Source organism: Colossoma macropomum, unplaced genomic scaffold (assembly GCF_904425465.1).
Source record: "Colossoma macropomum unplaced genomic scaffold, Colossoma_macropomum, whole genome shotgun sequence".
Classification (NCBI taxonomy): domain Eukaryota; kingdom Metazoa; phylum Chordata; class Actinopteri; order Characiformes; family Serrasalmidae; genus Colossoma; species Colossoma macropomum.
The window spans coordinates 299,406-314,571 of record NW_023495967.1 but is presented as its reverse complement, the minus strand read 5'-3'; the positions used below and the strand labels follow the sequence as shown (position 1 = coordinate 314,571).

The 15,166-nt window shown below is 39.6% G+C and overlaps 1 protein-coding gene across 4 annotated transcripts in view; it reads left to right on the top strand.

Annotated features, from left to right (window-relative positions):
- The window catches only part of mink1 (misshapen-like kinase 1), a 66,994-nt gene that overhangs the window by 44,216 nt on the left and 7,612 nt on the right, over positions 1-15,166 (top strand). For 2 of the 4 annotated variants that reach the window (XM_036564394.1, XM_036564392.1), the window contains 18 exons: positions 2,341-2,523; positions 3,083-3,253; positions 4,486-4,752; positions 5,269-5,348; positions 5,843-5,946; positions 6,267-6,361; positions 6,532-6,555; positions 8,055-8,203; positions 8,942-9,062; positions 10,598-10,714; positions 10,940-11,051; positions 11,323-11,478; positions 11,636-11,779; positions 12,391-12,525; positions 12,889-12,989; positions 13,167-13,316; positions 14,342-14,501; positions 15,017-15,156. In XM_036564394.1, coding sequence (XP_036420287.1) covers positions 2,341-2,523; positions 3,083-3,253; positions 4,486-4,752; positions 5,269-5,348; positions 5,843-5,946; positions 6,267-6,361; positions 6,532-6,555; positions 8,055-8,203; positions 8,942-9,062; positions 10,598-10,714; positions 10,940-11,051; positions 11,323-11,478; positions 11,636-11,779; positions 12,391-12,525; positions 12,889-12,989; positions 13,167-13,316; positions 14,342-14,501; positions 15,017-15,156 — 2,409 coding nt within the window. The remainder of the gene's footprint in view (positions 1-2,340; positions 2,524-3,082; positions 3,254-4,485; positions 4,753-5,268; positions 5,349-5,842; positions 5,947-6,266; positions 6,362-6,531; positions 6,556-8,054; positions 8,204-8,941; positions 9,063-10,597; positions 10,715-10,939; positions 11,052-11,322; positions 11,479-11,635; positions 11,780-12,390; positions 12,526-12,888; positions 12,990-13,166; positions 13,317-14,341; positions 14,502-15,016; positions 15,157-15,166) is intronic. The other 2 variants (XM_036564395.1, XM_036564393.1) reach the window with 1 other exon arrangement.

The following is a 15,166-nucleotide window of genomic DNA, read 5'->3' as shown; positions in this document are numbered from 1 at the left end:
ATAGGATGCCCACCTATAGAACACAGGACAAAGTTGGTAAATGAGAAATCTACCAATTATTTTATGTTTAATTTGGTAATCAGAGCTTTTTGTATGAATCAGACAATCTGAGTTTTATTTTTGATTAGTCAGGCAGTCAGAAGTTTAGTTTTTTGATGAATATAATAATCAGTTTGATTTGTATGATTAATCGAATTATTGGTTTTATCTTGATGATTAATCAAGAAATCAGTTTTAGTTTTAGAATTAATCTATAATCAGAGTTTTAATTTATGATGAATCAACTAATTGAGTCGCTTTTATGATTAATCACATAGAGTTTTATGATTTATTAAGTTTTTTTTTCTTCAGAATGGTCGAGCAATGAAAACAGAACTAAGTACGCGTCGATAATTAAGAAAGCCATGCACAGCTTTCCAAAGATTACAGATGGTTTATTGGAGAAGAAACATTTTAAATATTTTTTTGTTTTTTTCATGAAATAACTGCCTAAAATGATCCGATGTTTAGAGACCCTAAGTGCTGTACGTTTGGCAATCAAGCCCAGAATAACCTGAAAGCTACTAGTTACTGCTGAGATGTTTTGGTCTTGTGTCTCACCAAAACACATTAGCCTATAAAGATGTGATGAAGGAATTCAACGAAAGTGAACGATTGCCTAATGTAAGACAAAATAGCACAGGAAAGATGTAATGTTTGAAAATTGCAACATTTCTTTGTCTTAACATCTTTTTTGATCACTGCATTATTCCACACAGTTGTGATATCTTTACCGTTGTTCTAAAATGGGGAAAATGGTAAAAATTAAGAAAAAACATGCTTGAATAGGTCCAGATCTATGTCTAGTGGGTAGCTGCCACCTGTTTTAGAGCTTCCTACACTATTAGAAATAAAGATTCTGTGCAGGTACATTTTTCATTCATCAAGGTACAAACAGTGTAAATGTCCCCTTAAAGGTACAGCAGTGGTTTTAAGATCCAAGTGTGTACCTTAAATAAGTTTTTCCAGGTGAAAAGTACATATTTGTACCTTATTATAACCATATTATAACTAATTATAACCCTCGAAACAGAACAATAAAATAAAAAGCCTGGAGACAAGATGGGGTGTGTGGAGACAATACAACTTAGAAGATATCATTTCAATGGATTATGGCACAATTATGTTCCCTGACTAAAGGTACTGAGATGTACCATTTAGGGTACCACCCCAGTATTATTTCTGAGGGTGTTGGAAAGGAATGCAGAATGCCTCATTGCTTTGGGAAAGTAAGCAGCCCCTTTATTTGGAAATGAGACTCATCAGAAGTTTGACAGTGTGCACCGCCCCATCTGTGTGCAGTGGTTTATGCAGTGGTTATGTGTACTTGTTTGTTTATCCTTTTTGGTGTGTGCGTTTGTCTTTTGGTGTGTATGCATGTAGCTGGATATATGCTGTTTAATACAAATTTGTCTTATTACATTTTTTCTGTTGAACACAGATTTACCTCCTTCATATGTGTATATATATAATTAATATATATGTAACTCCTTAAACTATAAAAGGTCGTTTATACCTTGCATTAACATATTTTTCATATCTGGATTGTGTCTGGATTTACTTTGGCCCATTTACACTTTTCACTGAAACGTGTCTCCAGCGTGATTGGATCTCGTTTTATTTTCCCGCATAAGAAGCACATCAACACGTGCATCGTTTCTGTTGTACTTGCTTTTACCTTTTTCCCATGTAATGATATGAATCAGCAAACTCTGCTTGGCCGCTTTCATTCGCCCAAAGTGCGAGAAGGCTCTTGGTTTTGTGAGAACTCCAGCTTCACGTGTCCTAAATCTTTCCTTATTTATCCTCTTACTTGGTTATCAGCACTCGGCACATAATTGTGTGCGTATGTAGAAAATGCACTCAATTTAAACTTGTTTTGGAAGTGGTCCAGATCTGTCTCTAAATTTGGTTTGAGTCATCCGATCGTAATCCAATCACAATGCGTCACAATGCTACGCATTTCACGCAGTCAACTGAAATCCAAAAGTGATCTGATCACTGAAAACACATGTTGATGCAAAAGAGCCTCTGTGGGTCTATGTGTATGTCCACACTTCTGGTCCTCATTGTCATAACTACACATAACAAAGACGTCAACTTCATAAGCGTACACATGCGATATTGAAGATTCACTGTTTAAGGTTATGCTTCAGACTTACTAGGTTATGCTTCAGCATATTTCCTGCATGTCTCCATTTTAGCTACTTGATAATTTATTATAGTTTCTGAATAATAAGCCTGCAGTATAAGGGGTTTCTGTTATTTTATTTCTCTCCTTTTTTGTGTTATGCTTGTTAGGAGTACAAGCGGAAGCAGCTGGAGGAGCAGAGACAGTCGGAGAGATTGCAGAGGCAGCTTCAGCAGGAGCACGCTTATCTTGTCTCTCTGCAGCAGCAGCAACAGCAGCAGCAACAGGACAAGAAGCCCCTCTATCACTACAGCAAAAACCTGGACAACAACAAGCCTGCCTGGGCCAGAGAGGTCCATACACACAGACAAATCAGCACATATGCAGATTACCACATATCAGCTGTGTCCAGTTTTGGTCATGGGGGGGGTAAATTTAAGCACACAAAACGTGTTAACTAATTGCTGAGTGAACTGTGCTGGACTAAAGCCATCCAGGTCTAGAACTGGACACCCTTGCCTTAGAGTCAGGCTGAATCGGAAATCATAACACATATTCTTCCATACCTCCACATATTTCTCTCATATTTCTTAAGCTCTTTTAGGCCCTCGTAGAATGTCTAATGATTTCTGAGATCTAAGAAATGCACGTCTGTCATTTTTGCCTTTTAAATGATATGTGATACATCATGTTTAATATGACCGGATACGTAAAATAACAAGAAAAAATGTCTAGTTTAATTTTAGATTGACTTTAATTGCAGATTCTCACATTCAAAATCACACATTACTGATTTGGTCACCTTTTCTGACCACTCATCCGCCTCTGTTCCTGCTGATTTTTTTCTGTATCTTACTTTTTCATTTCTTTTTCTTCCATATCTGTCTTTCTTTCTCTGTCTCTCTCTCCCAGGTGGAGGAGCGCAGTAAACTGAACAGGCAGGGTTCTCCTAAAATCTGCACCACCGTCTCTGATACCAACATCCAGTCACGCTCTGATTCTGTCAGCCAATCAGGAGGAGTGCAGGCCGCACAGACTCCGCCCATGCAGAGACCTGTCGAGCCCCAGGGCGGCCAGGGCAAGGTGTGTGTTAACGTGCGCTTGCATGTGGATGTATGCCTGTGCATGTGTGACTGCACTAGAGCTGATGTGTGTACACAGCAGAAATTCTTAATTTATCCAGATTGTTGGACTAAACAGTTGGTTTACTGAGTGGTTGTACGTTCTTATGGCTTTGTTATTTGTAAGACTAGTTTAATATTGGCCAAACATGGCTCATAAGCTTTTAAACTCCTTCTTCTGAGTTTTTAAATAATAAAAATGAAAATATATATATAAATATATATATATATATATATATATATATATATATACACACACAATATGGTCTGAATTGTCAGTATATTATTATACATTAAATTTATTTATTTATTTCCTTTTTCTGTTAACTCACCATTTCAAAGATAAAAAGTTGTTATACAGCAGCGATACTATATATAGTCATAGGCGAAAGTTTGGTACCCCTGGTCAAATTACATGTTCTGTTGTTTTGTTTTGTTTTTTTAAAGAATGTAAGATAGCACATCCTTTACATAGAATACACTTCTGCACATTTTAATGCATTATTGCTGTTTATTTGCTGAATTTAACATATTGAGGGATGAAATGAAACATAAAAATGTCTGTGCAAAAGTTTGGCACGTTTTATATTTTATGTTTAATTTTTGTTCTAATATGACTCAACAAATCTATGGAAATTATGCCCAGAAAATATTCTTAAAATGCCATTTGCCACATATTTAAGTGTGTTTTCTGTAGAGGATGCAAAATGAGCAGCTATAAAATGTTTATATAAGGGCTGAAGTGGCTTTGCAGGAAGAGTGAATGTAGGTGGCCATCACTTCTCTTGTCAGATTTGCTGCATTCACTGCATTCTGCTCTCTGTTTCCCTTCAGTGACTGTATCCTTCTCTCTTTCCTCTCTGTTTTTTCCCCTCCATCACCTGGGCCTCCCTCATCCCTGTCTCCTGCTTGCTGTGGGGAAATCCTCCTCCTCCTTCGCTCCCTGCTCTGGGTCTTCTGGAACCTTCTTGTTCTTTCCTGACCTCCTTCTCCAAATAAACCCTCAATCCATAAAAAAATGAAATGACAACAAACAACCCTCACTGGCCTTCCACTTTAACCCCGGGTTCCTTTTGCTTGCTTTCCGGAACATGCTCTACTCTCAAAACACCAAAATCATGCTCTCTTCCCTCCACCCTTATGGCCTGCTCCCTTTCCCCCTGGCTCTCCGATTCCTATGCTGCCTATGCGTAGTTCCAGATGGCCCACCTAGTGCCCTTGAAGCCATATGCTGCTCCAGTGCCGCGCTCTCAGTCCCTCTGTGATCAGCCCACTAAGACCATGTCCGCCTTCCCCACCCAGGACCCCTCCCCCACCCCCACACCCCGCCCACTACACTCCCGGGAGCTCGTCCGGCAGAACTCCGACCCCACCTCTGAGAGCCCTGCTCCCCAGCAGCGCCCACTCAGGGATGATCACGGCCCCTGGATTCGCCTCCCTGAAATCGAGCAGCCTCCAAAAGTGAGAAGTTATATATGTACATATTAACTTTATCTTACATTTATCTATAGATAAATAGATAAGAAATCTGTCGATTACTGATAGAATGGCCTTGTAAATGTGTATATTGCACATCATGTATATAATACATTACAATGTACACTACATTTATAATACATACTGTATGTTATAAATCTGACGCTTACTGAAAATATGCGCTTTGTAATGCTTTATAATGCATGATGTATTTTGTCACTTCACTAAACCACGTATCTCCAAAATGCTAACTAAAGAAAAAAACTTTAAATGGTAGTTAATGGAACAGGATATTTTCCAAGTGATTCTGGATATTTTTTTTGGTGACTGTCATTTCCAAATTCTGTAAAATAAATAAATAAACGACAATGGAGATATAAGGTTTTGTTCTGACAGCGATGATTTGCAATACATACTGTATTTGTGATGCACACTGTAAATGTAATACAAATTCAGAAATGCCTGCTGTTATTATAAATGTTACACTACTCTGTTTTTTAGATTCCACAGCGAACAGCCTCTATAGCTACTGCTCTTAACACTAACCTGTCCTCTGGCATCAGACACCCAGTACGAGCCAGGTAACACATTCACACACACATGCAATGTGCATTCACTTATACACACTCAAACCTTGCAGAGGCGTGTAACTATTCAGTGTCAACTCAGTATCAGAATAAACTGGTATTGCAGAGGTCTTCAAATCTGGACCTTCCAGTTCCAACTCTGGATTTTGTAATCGCTCCTTTGCCAATTTATATTAGTTCTATCAATAGTTCAGTTAACCTGCAGTGATTGTAAGAATCAGGACTGGATTCAGGGTCTAGATTTGAAGGCCGGTGGTCTATAGGCTTGAAATGACTGCCCAGGCAATGTAGTTCAGGAGCATTAACACTGTATTGGCAAAAACGTGCAAGTTGTAGCAGTCCTGCTGCCACACAGAGGTAGTATGTGTGAAAGTACAGTTGGCAAAAATTATCCTTGGACTTTGTGGCCTCTGGTTAAAAAGGGGATTTGTCTGATTTTAATTGGTCGTTAGGCTGAGGTTTTTGACTGTTTTTGTCTCGCATGCCAGTAATCCTGATCTGAGCCGCAACGACCGCTGGGAAAGAGGAGACAGCATGAGCCTGATGTCCAACCTGCCTCAGACCGGTTCCTTGGAGAGACACCGCATCCTCAGTGAGTGTCTTTGAGCTACAAGGCTAACAAGCAATAGAAGCTTATAGCTGCCAGGTCAACACTGTGCAAACTGCATGTCTAATCATCTCTCCTCAAACCACACTGAGATGTTTAGTAATCTTATGCTTTCTTGCACAGTTTGACGTACTGTTCGTATAAAAATAGACAAAAATACATCACATAGTTAAAAACCGTATCAGCCACCCTTGAAGCTGTACAATATTGTATAATTGTGTGCAGCATGGATTGAGTATTGGAGTTCATAATTTGGTTTAGTGTCTTGTTAAATGGCATTTGTAAGTATTGTGTTTTGGTTTGAGGTTCATCAAAAATGGACTCCTCTCCAATCCTCTCTCACGATGGGCGCCACAAACCAGGAGAATCCCGCACCTCCTCCAGACCAAGCAGACCAGCGGTAACACATACACACGTACAGGCTTTCCTGAAGCTTCCCTACCACATAATCTTTACTATCAGTACTTACAAAATCAGCTAAACCAGTTTTCTCTCTTCTCCTAATACTAACCCATAATCACTGTCCTCTGTCAATCTCTCTTTGTGCTTGCTTTTCTCCTCGATCCTCAGAGCTATAAGAGAGCAATAGGAGAGGTCAGTATCTGCATGTGTGTGTGTTTGTGTATGTTTGTTTGCGTAGTCGCATTTTGCTGATGATCTATGATGAGTGAAGTGACCCAGATAAATGCAGAGCTTTTTCCAAAATCACTGCAGGCAGTAATTAGCTGAGCAATTAGTGCCTAATGACTGGGGTCGACACAGGCAGAATTTGTTTTTCTGATGAGTATTAATGACAACTATTGATTCTCTGCATTGAGTGAGAGGAGCTCATTGTCTGTAGCTGAAATCTAATGATCTGGGGTCAGCTATTCTTTGGATAAAAGTCTGAAATGATTTTTAATCTTAGATTCTTAGAGTGACAGTGTTAATTCAGTATGAGGTTACACTTCCCTTTTCAGATGAACGTTGATGTGTGCAAGTTTGCAGCTGACCCTAAATCAGCACTAACTTTGCACAAATGGTCACTAATCAGTGTTAGAAACTTGCCTGAATTCCCAGACAACTATGTAACTCTGCAGGCACAGTTAGAAAAAAGCAAAATATTTAAGCAGTGATTTTGCCAAATTGTAAATTTACAGTTTTCTTCTTACCCCAGATGTTGTTAATCCACCAAGATATGTTTATGTTTAGATAAGTTTGCTTCTTGAGTTTTGCATTGGAGCTACAAGACTGATGTCGGTAATAAGTAGTAGGTAGTAGTAACTTATACCTCCTCAGTTAGCATTGTGCTGTCCAATTATTCAGGAATCTCATACATTTGCTTGCGTGGTTTCTGACACTCTATGACACTTACCAATAAAACAACAATTATCGACAGGCACAGGCTCAAAAAGTAGGTCTGATTTGATGTTTAGGTCTCAAAATCAACAAAATGATGCAGATATGATGACAGTAGTAGATAATTCATTTAAAAAATTAATTACAATTACAATTAATTAAGTTTTAATTATTACATTAGTAAGTAAATCAATTAAATGGTTACATTATTAAGTAAATAATTCTTAAGTACTAATTGGATAATTCAGAAGGTATGTCATTCACCGAGTTTTGACTGAGTGCTCTTTGAAAACTCTTTCAACATCCACCCAATCACCAGATTCATCCACTTGGGGGTGGGGGGGTTCCGAAGCACAACCCACATTACATCGTTGCATGCAATTACACATTTCCACCAGAGAGGTCTCCAAATCCCCAAAACGTACATTGTGTAACTTTTAACAGCTCTACATGGTTTGAGGGAAATATGATGATTTAGATACACATTTTGTATGTTAACTGAATTACATGACTTTCCATTACTCATATTCTATTTGCTACTTTAGCTGCTTAGCTCCAGTGCAGAACTAAAGATGACAAATCTTGGTTAATCAACTGCGTTTGGGGTAAGGGGGAAATTGTGTAAATTGGATTTTTGGCATAACCATCACTTTAAACTGCATGACTAAGTGCACTGCAGGTCTTTACAGAAGTATATGTCTCTGGTATGTTCAGGTATTCATGTTGTTCTCTCATTCCGTGTGTATGTGTGTCAGGACCATGGGCTGTACTCGAAGGAACGTGCGGAGGAGCAGCCTCGCCCTCCAGTGAAGGCCAATGACTATTCATCATCATCAGAGAGCAGCGAGAGCAGTGAGGAGAGCGAGAGCGGAGAAGGGGCGGAGGAGGAGAGTCCTTCTGACCGGTACAGAGAGAGAGAGGGAGGAGGGGAAGGGAGTGAAGAGTGAAAATTTATTGCACAACTGGAACACATTTCAAAACAAATCCAAATGAGAAACGTTTCATTTCTGATCCCTGATTCTATGAAAATGATCCAGAACAAAATAATATTAATAACTGGTCAACCACATTTAAAGGAACATAGAGATTACTCGGTTTTGCAGTTTACTCAGTTTTGTTCTGGTTTTGATTGTGCTCTATGAAAAAAAAACACACTTTCTAAAAGACAACGTTGGAAGGAGTGGTGAAGAGAGGGAAAGGGAGAGGGAGGGAAGTGTGGATGAGGACGAGAGAGAGAAGTGGGGAGCAAATAGACAGAGTGATAAATTAGTGTAATTTAGTGTTAGTATAATTATTGCATTAACTGTAAGATTATTGTATTTAGTATGTATGTATTTGTTAATCTTCGATCAGCGATTGATCCATAAAGGTTTTAAACTGAAGCCTATAAAACCAGACACTTCTCCCATACCTAACAACTCATACAGACTGCCAATCATTTCAAAACCTGCATGTTCAGTCCTGAACCTAGCTGTTGCTAACCTTTGAGAAAGGAAGGGAGAGAAAGAGAGAGAGTGGGAAAGAGGAATGAAAACTGCATGGGTTTGTCTGATTTTGTCTGCTAGGCAGGAAAGGGCATGACCAACAGTAAAACAAGCATTGTCTTTATCTGTGTTCTTTCACACTGTGTTTTCACTTTTAGCCCACGTGATCCAGATTCTGACTCAGTGAACACTATGGTAGTCCATGAGGAAGAGGATGGTGAAGGAGGAGATGAAGAGCGTGCTGGTGGTTATGGTGACCAGACAATGCTTGTACAGAGGGTGAGATCTGTCTTTCTACAGCTGCAACAATTAGTCAACAAAATCAACCTATAATATTCAAATGATATGTCATCATTCTGACAGATTGCAGTATATTACAGGAAGCAGTGGGGGCGATACAGCCTCAAATTCCAGGCTTTATAATACCACTGCAAAATCGGCCCTCCTTAAAAAGGGATGTCGGTCATTTTTTCAAGCAACTCAAAGCCACAAAGTGAGCTGCCGAGCAGTGAGCCTGTCACTGAGAGATCATGATAGTGCTAGCCAACGTTAGCTGATTGAAGAGAATTAGCAGTTAGCATTCCAAGTGCATGTCTGGAGAAGACATTGCTGTCTGATGACATTGCATTGGTAGCAGTTTGGAAAAGATGAGGGGGTGCTCACTCTGGCATCAATGGCATATATTAGTAATGGTTTCCTGAGACAGGAAGTAATAGAGGTGGACAATATGGCAAAAATATAACATCACAATACTTCGGTATGTTTTCTCGATACACAATACGCATAATTTTCTGAGGTTTGATCAGTTGAAACAGATAAAAAAGGAACCACTGGTGCCACATTTAAAAAATGCAGTGAGTACAGTGACATGGGTAGCGGGTGGAATGTCCAGTGAGAACCTTTTAAAAAAATCCAAGTGTGTCCTGGTTGGAATTCAGCAAGCATAAGCAAAAGTAGTGATTCTGTTCTATCAAGCGTCCGGCGTATATCTGAAAGGACAACTTCAAATTGATTCTCTTCAATATTTATTTTGTATATAAGAAACTTCAAGCTTCCAAGCCAACGCTGCTCACTCCGGGGGCTTGTTTGAGTGATGGACTGTGGTCATATGGGTTTTCAGAGTAAAATCTAATTAGAGACATCGGACCAAGTCAGATCGACTTACTGCATTTCCTAAGTTAATTTGTCCTCTCACCAGACACTCTTGCCGAACGTAAGGTGTCTTGTACTGAGACTAGCAGCGATAAGACTTTTATTGTTATTGTACCATAAAAGAAGACTTTGCTTGTCGCGCAGACAGACTGTGACACAAGCAGAGTGAACGGAAATGAAGAAGGGTTAATTAGTCTGCAAACTGAATAATAGTCTTACAGATTTTAAAATATTGAATCTTTTAAAATGCTAACAGCATCCGTGACAAAGCAGAGTACGAACGAATCCTTTTGACATTTGTGAAAAATTGCTGGGACACAACCGATCAGTCATCTTAGTTGACCCAGTGCCAACACCAGAGACAACTGAGATTGGTCAAGTGAGTTTATGTCGCCTGCAAAATCTGCATAAATCGAACACAGCGTCAAACAAAATAATGTGTTGTTTTTGCTGCTTGAAACATTGCATTTGGTGCACATCATCAGTTACACATGTTCAAACTAGTTCATTGACGTCCAGATAAATTGCACCAGTGAATTACGCTCAGTGTGTAAAGGTCTTAAGTGTGAACTTAAGTGTGAACTGCATGTGCCTTGAGTACTGTACAGTACAGGAAAACAGTTTTAATGGCCGTGTGTGTGTGTGTGCTTGTGTGTGTTTAGACTCCAGAGAAGCGTAGTCATAATGGATACACTAACCTGCCTGACGTAGTTCAGCCATCACACTCCCCCACCGACTCTGCCTCTCACTCTTCTCCTGGGAAAGACTCCACCTTTGACGTGAGTGACTTTTTTGCCTTTGTAGTTTAGATTAGAGCTTCGTAATATTGAAGAAAATATTGTAAAACATGTAAAAGCAAATACAAGTTATTCTTATTGTGGTATTTATACAGTCAGTAAATGATCACAATACAGTGAATAAGTAAATAAGTGGTGCAATTCTTTTTTTTTTTTATTAACATTTACCTTGATTGGTTAATTCAGATGTGATTGCATTGATTTCAGTATCAGTCCAGGGGATTGGTTAAGGCCTCTGGGAAATCCTCCTTCACCACTTTTGTGAATCTTGGAATGTACCAACCATCAGGAGGGACAGGGGAGACCATCTCAGTGGGAGGTTAGTTCTAATTAGGACTAATTATGCTCTCTTTGTAATGAAACATGCAGTTGGTCAGAGTACTTTTAAGTACTGACATTCACAAAAAGCTCAGAAGAGCATATATCATACGTATAAAAGCGTCTGTCATAATTATGTGATTTGTTTCAGTAACAATAAATATAATCATATTGCCCAACCCTAATTATAGGGTTCATATGATTTAGGGGTTGGATTTAAATGATTTAAATGTTCCTGTCTGTGTAAGTCTTAAATTCTTCTCTGTCTGCAGGTCTGGGTTCTCGCTTTGATCAGCTGAAGTTGGAGGTGAGAAAAGGCTCCATGGTTAACGTGAATCCCACAAACACCCGCCCCGTCAGCGACACCCCAGAGATCCGCAAGTACAAGAAGAGGTTCAACTCAGAGATCCTCTGTGCTGCCCTCTGGGGTATGATATTTTTTGTGTATCTGTTGTAACACTATGATAACACTACATGTGTGTTTATTTTCAGATCTAAATTTGTTAGGAGAAGCAAAGAGTGGTCTAAAATGCTCTCAGGTGTGGATGTGATTTCATTCTGAGAAGACTGTTGATGTGTTTGCAGGTGTAAACTTGCTGGTAGGAACAGAGAATGGTCTGAAGCTGTTGGACCGCAGTGGGCAGGGCAAAGTCTATCCGCTCATCAACTCCCGCAGGTTTCAGCAGATGGACGTGCTGGAGGGACTTAACCTGCTCATCACCATATCAGGTTAGTAGTAGAAATGAGTGCATGTAATCGACTGACCCAGTACTCGTTACGGAAGCATCTATTTGATTCGTAAAATGCTGCTCATAATCGCAAATTGATTTGCAGTGTTTGAGACAAAAGAGAAAAAAAAATTAGAGTGGCTGAAAGTGTGCCTTGTGTTCATGTTTCTTTCCATTTCTGTTTATCAGAGCGTTTAACATTATAAAAATACAATATTTTAAACAAAAGCTGTGTTGTATAGTGTCTTGCTGTGTTGCTCTACCCACATGCTAACATGTTAGTCATGGTAAAACAATATGATATGTTACAATGATAGTGTTTTACTGTATGACATCCTGTGATATATTTTGATACAATATTATACTTTGTATTGTTACGTTCTAAATAACTTATACCAGGAAGGAAAGCAAAGAAAAATTGTTATGTAAATAAATTGTCTTATTACATTGATAGTGTGAATAAATTTGATGCACAAATTAGACTCACTTTTTTGTGTTATAGTTAGTCATGCTTTAGTTAGTACACATGAACATGCATCACACGCAGGTTCATTATAGTTTATTCACGACACTGAGCTTTGTATTGACAGTGTTCTCTTCACTTTTTATCAGGGAAGAAGAATAAGGTGCGAGTGTATTACCTGGCCTGGCTGAGGAATAAAATCCTCCATAATGACCCAGAAGTGGAGAAGAAGCAGGGCTGGACCACTGTAGGGGAGATGGAGGGCTGTGTGCACTACAAAGTGGGTAAGTGGACACTACAGAATCAACAAGGAATGCTGTACATTGTGGGTAAACAAGCAAATCAGTCTAGAAGGCGCTGCAAAGTGGATAAGTGTGCACCATGAAACTGATGAATGGTCCCCAAATTGGGAAAATATATGCTACCACACTGACTATAGTGCCTTACTCAGTAGGTAAGTATATGCTACCAAACTGGCTACAGTGCCATAAATATGGGTTAAATAATCACTGCTAAATGGACTAGAATGCTATTCAAAGTGAGCAAAGAAAAATAAGACCATCTCCAGGTTTAAAACGTGATTAAATCTGCATATTTTCCTGTCTTCTGTAATGTATGACTAATCCTGTGTTTGTATGTGTTTACAGTGAAGTACGAGCGGATTAAATTCCTAGTGATCGCTTTGAAGAATGCGGTGGAGGTTTATGCCTGGGCTCCTAAACCCTACCACAAATTTATGGCCTTCAAGGTGGGAACATGTAGATCATCATGAATGATTCAATGATTCATGATTCAAAATCTTTGGGTTTTTGTCTCCACAGTTGATCATTTTTATGAGCAAGTGTTCTTAGCTGTTTTGCAGACGATGTTTTGTTGTGCAGATTTGATTGGGCAGTTAATTCTCTCTCTCTCTCTCTCTCTGTAGTCGTTCAGTGACCTGCCTCACAGGCCTCAGCTGGTTGACCTGACGGTGGAGGAAGGTCAAAGGTTAAAGGTCATCTATGGGTCAAGTGCTGGGTTCCATGCCATCGATGTTGATTCTGGGAACAACTATGACATCTACATTCCCGTCCATGTGAGTCACTAAGGCTGTGTACTGTATTCTGCATACTGTGAACTGAATACTGTATACAGTGTACTGTATACTGCATAATGCAGCAGTATATACTGTATTCTGCACGCTACTCTTTATAGTAGCATACAGTACAGTATCCAGTACACGACAAAAGCCGTGTACCGTACTACAGGACAGGGGCGTGTATAAACTGTCAACATCAGGGACTGAGCCAATCAGAACCATCTCAAGACCGGCTCTAATTTCCTCAGCCCTCCAATCACTGCTTAGCAACGATTGCTAGCCACTTTTTTAGAGTTTACGTTCATATTTTTAAAAGACAGCACATACAGTGACAGAGTGCAGGACATTGTTTTCTACCAAAAATAAACTTTAAAAATGTCAGCTGTGGATTCGTCTGTGTGGTGAACCTGTGTGGTTACCAAACACACCTGTTTTCCTCTATTTGCAAGTCATTTCGTTGTCATGACATCGTGGTAAAATGAGTTAGTCTGACAGAATAGTCAGCAGTGTGACTCCACATTAGAGTAGCCGAAAGAGTCAAACACAGACTTGCTTGTGAGAGACAGAGTGATACTGTTTTACTTTCACTTAAATTAAACTCTTCCAGCTTCTTCAAACACAGCACTGTTAGACATTAGATCGTATTATTGCATTCCAGTGTTAATTCTGGCGGCTGCTTGTGGCTGAGACAGGTACTGCAGGTGCACGGGGTGAACGAGACTGGAGTCTGGCAACTTGTATAATATATATATATATATATATATATATATATATATATCTCAAACACTGTTGAAGCTGGACAAGAGGAGTCTGAGTAATCTACATTTTTGGAATTTGATTTGCCAGCTCGGATGGCATAAAGTATCTGTGGAATATCTAAATTACCACAGATTGGAACAGGACTGCTGTTACTGAAGGACCTCCAATAGGGCTTTAGTAAACTCAAAGCAACATGTTTCATGTATTTTATGTCAAATATTCTGTGTTAAAATGTCTGTGTGTGTGTGTGTCTGTGTGTGTAGATCCAGTCTCAGGTGACCCCGCATGCCATCGTCTTCCTGCCCAGTTCTGATGGGATGGAGATGCTGTTGTGTTATGAGGACGAAGGAGTGTACGTCAACACCTACGGCCGCATCATCAAAGACGTGGTGCTGCAGTGGGGAGAGATGCCTACCTCTGTCGGTAAGACACACACACACACACACGCGCTTACGTCCCCATTGGTATGGCAAGGAAGCTCACATAGTTAACACATTTCTGGCCTCTGCCTGGTCCCACATCTGCCACACACAAACACATCAATAAACATGCACACGGCCTCATTTGGGTGTAAGAAGTTTGTTAATGTTACTGTACTGGGGTCTCTAGACAAAGTAATTAAAGTGTAACATTTCTTAAAATGATACCTCCCTGCTTTCGATGAAATTAAAAAATACATTTTTTATGCCAAGACCTCGTGTTAAATCTATCACAAAACACTGTCTCAGGCATCAGCCGATGTATTCATCATAAATATTTCATGTAATAGCTTTCTATTGGGTTGCTTTCACATGCATTAAACGCATATATTCTGAGTTTGTACAGCAGTAATATTATTCTGTGTGTATATTATATATTGTAAAATGTGAACATGCCTTAATATGTTCTGTCTCTCCGTGCCCATCTACCCCTGTTTGTGCGTGTGTGTGTGTGTGTAGCTCATATCTGCTCTAATCAGATCATGGGCTGGGGTGAGAAGGCTATAGAAATCCGCTCAGTAGAGACGGGCCACCTGGACGGGGTCTTCATGCACAAAAGAGCTCAGAGGCTCAAGTTCCTCTGCGAGAGAAATGACAAGGTCTGTTACA